The sequence below is a fragment of the Primulina huaijiensis genome, unplaced genomic scaffold (assembly GCF_012295235.1).
Source record: "Primulina huaijiensis isolate GDHJ02 unplaced genomic scaffold, ASM1229523v2 scaffold203205, whole genome shotgun sequence".
Classification (NCBI taxonomy): Eukaryota; Viridiplantae; Streptophyta; class Magnoliopsida; order Lamiales; family Gesneriaceae; genus Primulina; species Primulina huaijiensis.
In genome coordinates this window covers 1-744 of record NW_027353149.1, presented here as the reverse complement: position 1 = coordinate 744, position 744 = coordinate 1, and the positions used below count along the sequence as shown (strand labels likewise).

The following is a 744-nucleotide window of genomic DNA, read 5'->3' as shown; positions in this document are numbered from 1 at the left end:
ATATATAACTCAACTCTCATGAAAAAATTCTAATTAAATTACAAACTCAGCCTCTCGTATGTGAGAGAGTTAAAGCCACAGACATTAGCCACAAAACAGTCGACAAATTACGGCTATCAGGCATCAAAAACAAAGTTAGAAGCATTCCGGAGCTAGCCATTCAGAAATATACATGACAAGGAATGATAAAAAAAAGTAGAATAGTTTGATTACCGAAATTCTTGCCAACAATGCAATGCCAGGTGGGGCCGTATTTTTTGTCAAACACCTTCTTTATGTTCTCGGCGACATCCTTCTCCACACCATGCTTCTCAAACGCCTACACAGACACACACATTCACAAAATCATTAAATCAAGACACCTCAAACACATAACTGAAACTTAGAGAAATATAAAGGGCCCCTCGAGTTCGATGTTTTATTAAATCTTTTTTTGGGTGAAAAGGAGAAAAAATACAGCGATGGCAACGTCCACAGCTTCTTTCTGCATATCCTCCTTCATATCTGCGCTCTTGATGACAATCTTCTTGCCGGAAGCTCCCACAGGAACCGACCCAGAAGAAGACAACCGTTCGTTGGAGGTCGTCATCGGCGGCGCCACCAAAAACCGGCCGCCGCCGCTCCTCTTGGACTCCTCGCTCATTTCCTCCTCCAATTGTGAACTTCTTTCCCCAAGAATTTGACCTCTTGAGAGGGGCTTAGCCTATCGTCTGTGGGAATCAAACATATTTAGATCTCACTTGG

At 42.7% G+C, this 744-nt stretch overlaps 1 protein-coding gene across 1 annotated transcript; it reads right to left on the bottom strand.

The window, feature by feature from the left end:
* Positions 1 to 145: 145 nt before the first annotated feature.
* On the bottom strand, positions 146 to 738 carry LOC140966249 (uncharacterized). The gene is made up of 2 exons (XM_073426585.1): positions 458 to 738; positions 146 to 319 (listed from the first exon to the last, which is right to left on the bottom strand). Exons 1-2 carry the CDS (start codon positions 641 to 643, stop codon positions 161 to 163), a joined length of 345 nt encoding a protein of 114 aa, XP_073282686.1. The 5' UTR covers positions 644 to 738; the 3' UTR covers positions 146 to 160.
* Positions 739 to 744: the final 6 nt, after the last annotated feature.

Excerpts from the sequence above, each read along its gene's own strand:
- LOC140966249 (XM_073426585.1), bottom strand. The coding sequence starts at position 643 with ATGAGCGAGGAGTCCAAGAGGAGCGGCGGCGGCCGGTTTTTGGTGGCG. Across the intron at positions 320-457 it reads CTGTGGACGTTGCCATCGCT|GCGTTTGAGAAGCATGGTGT; the intron begins GTATTTTTTCTC and ends GTGTCTGTGTAG.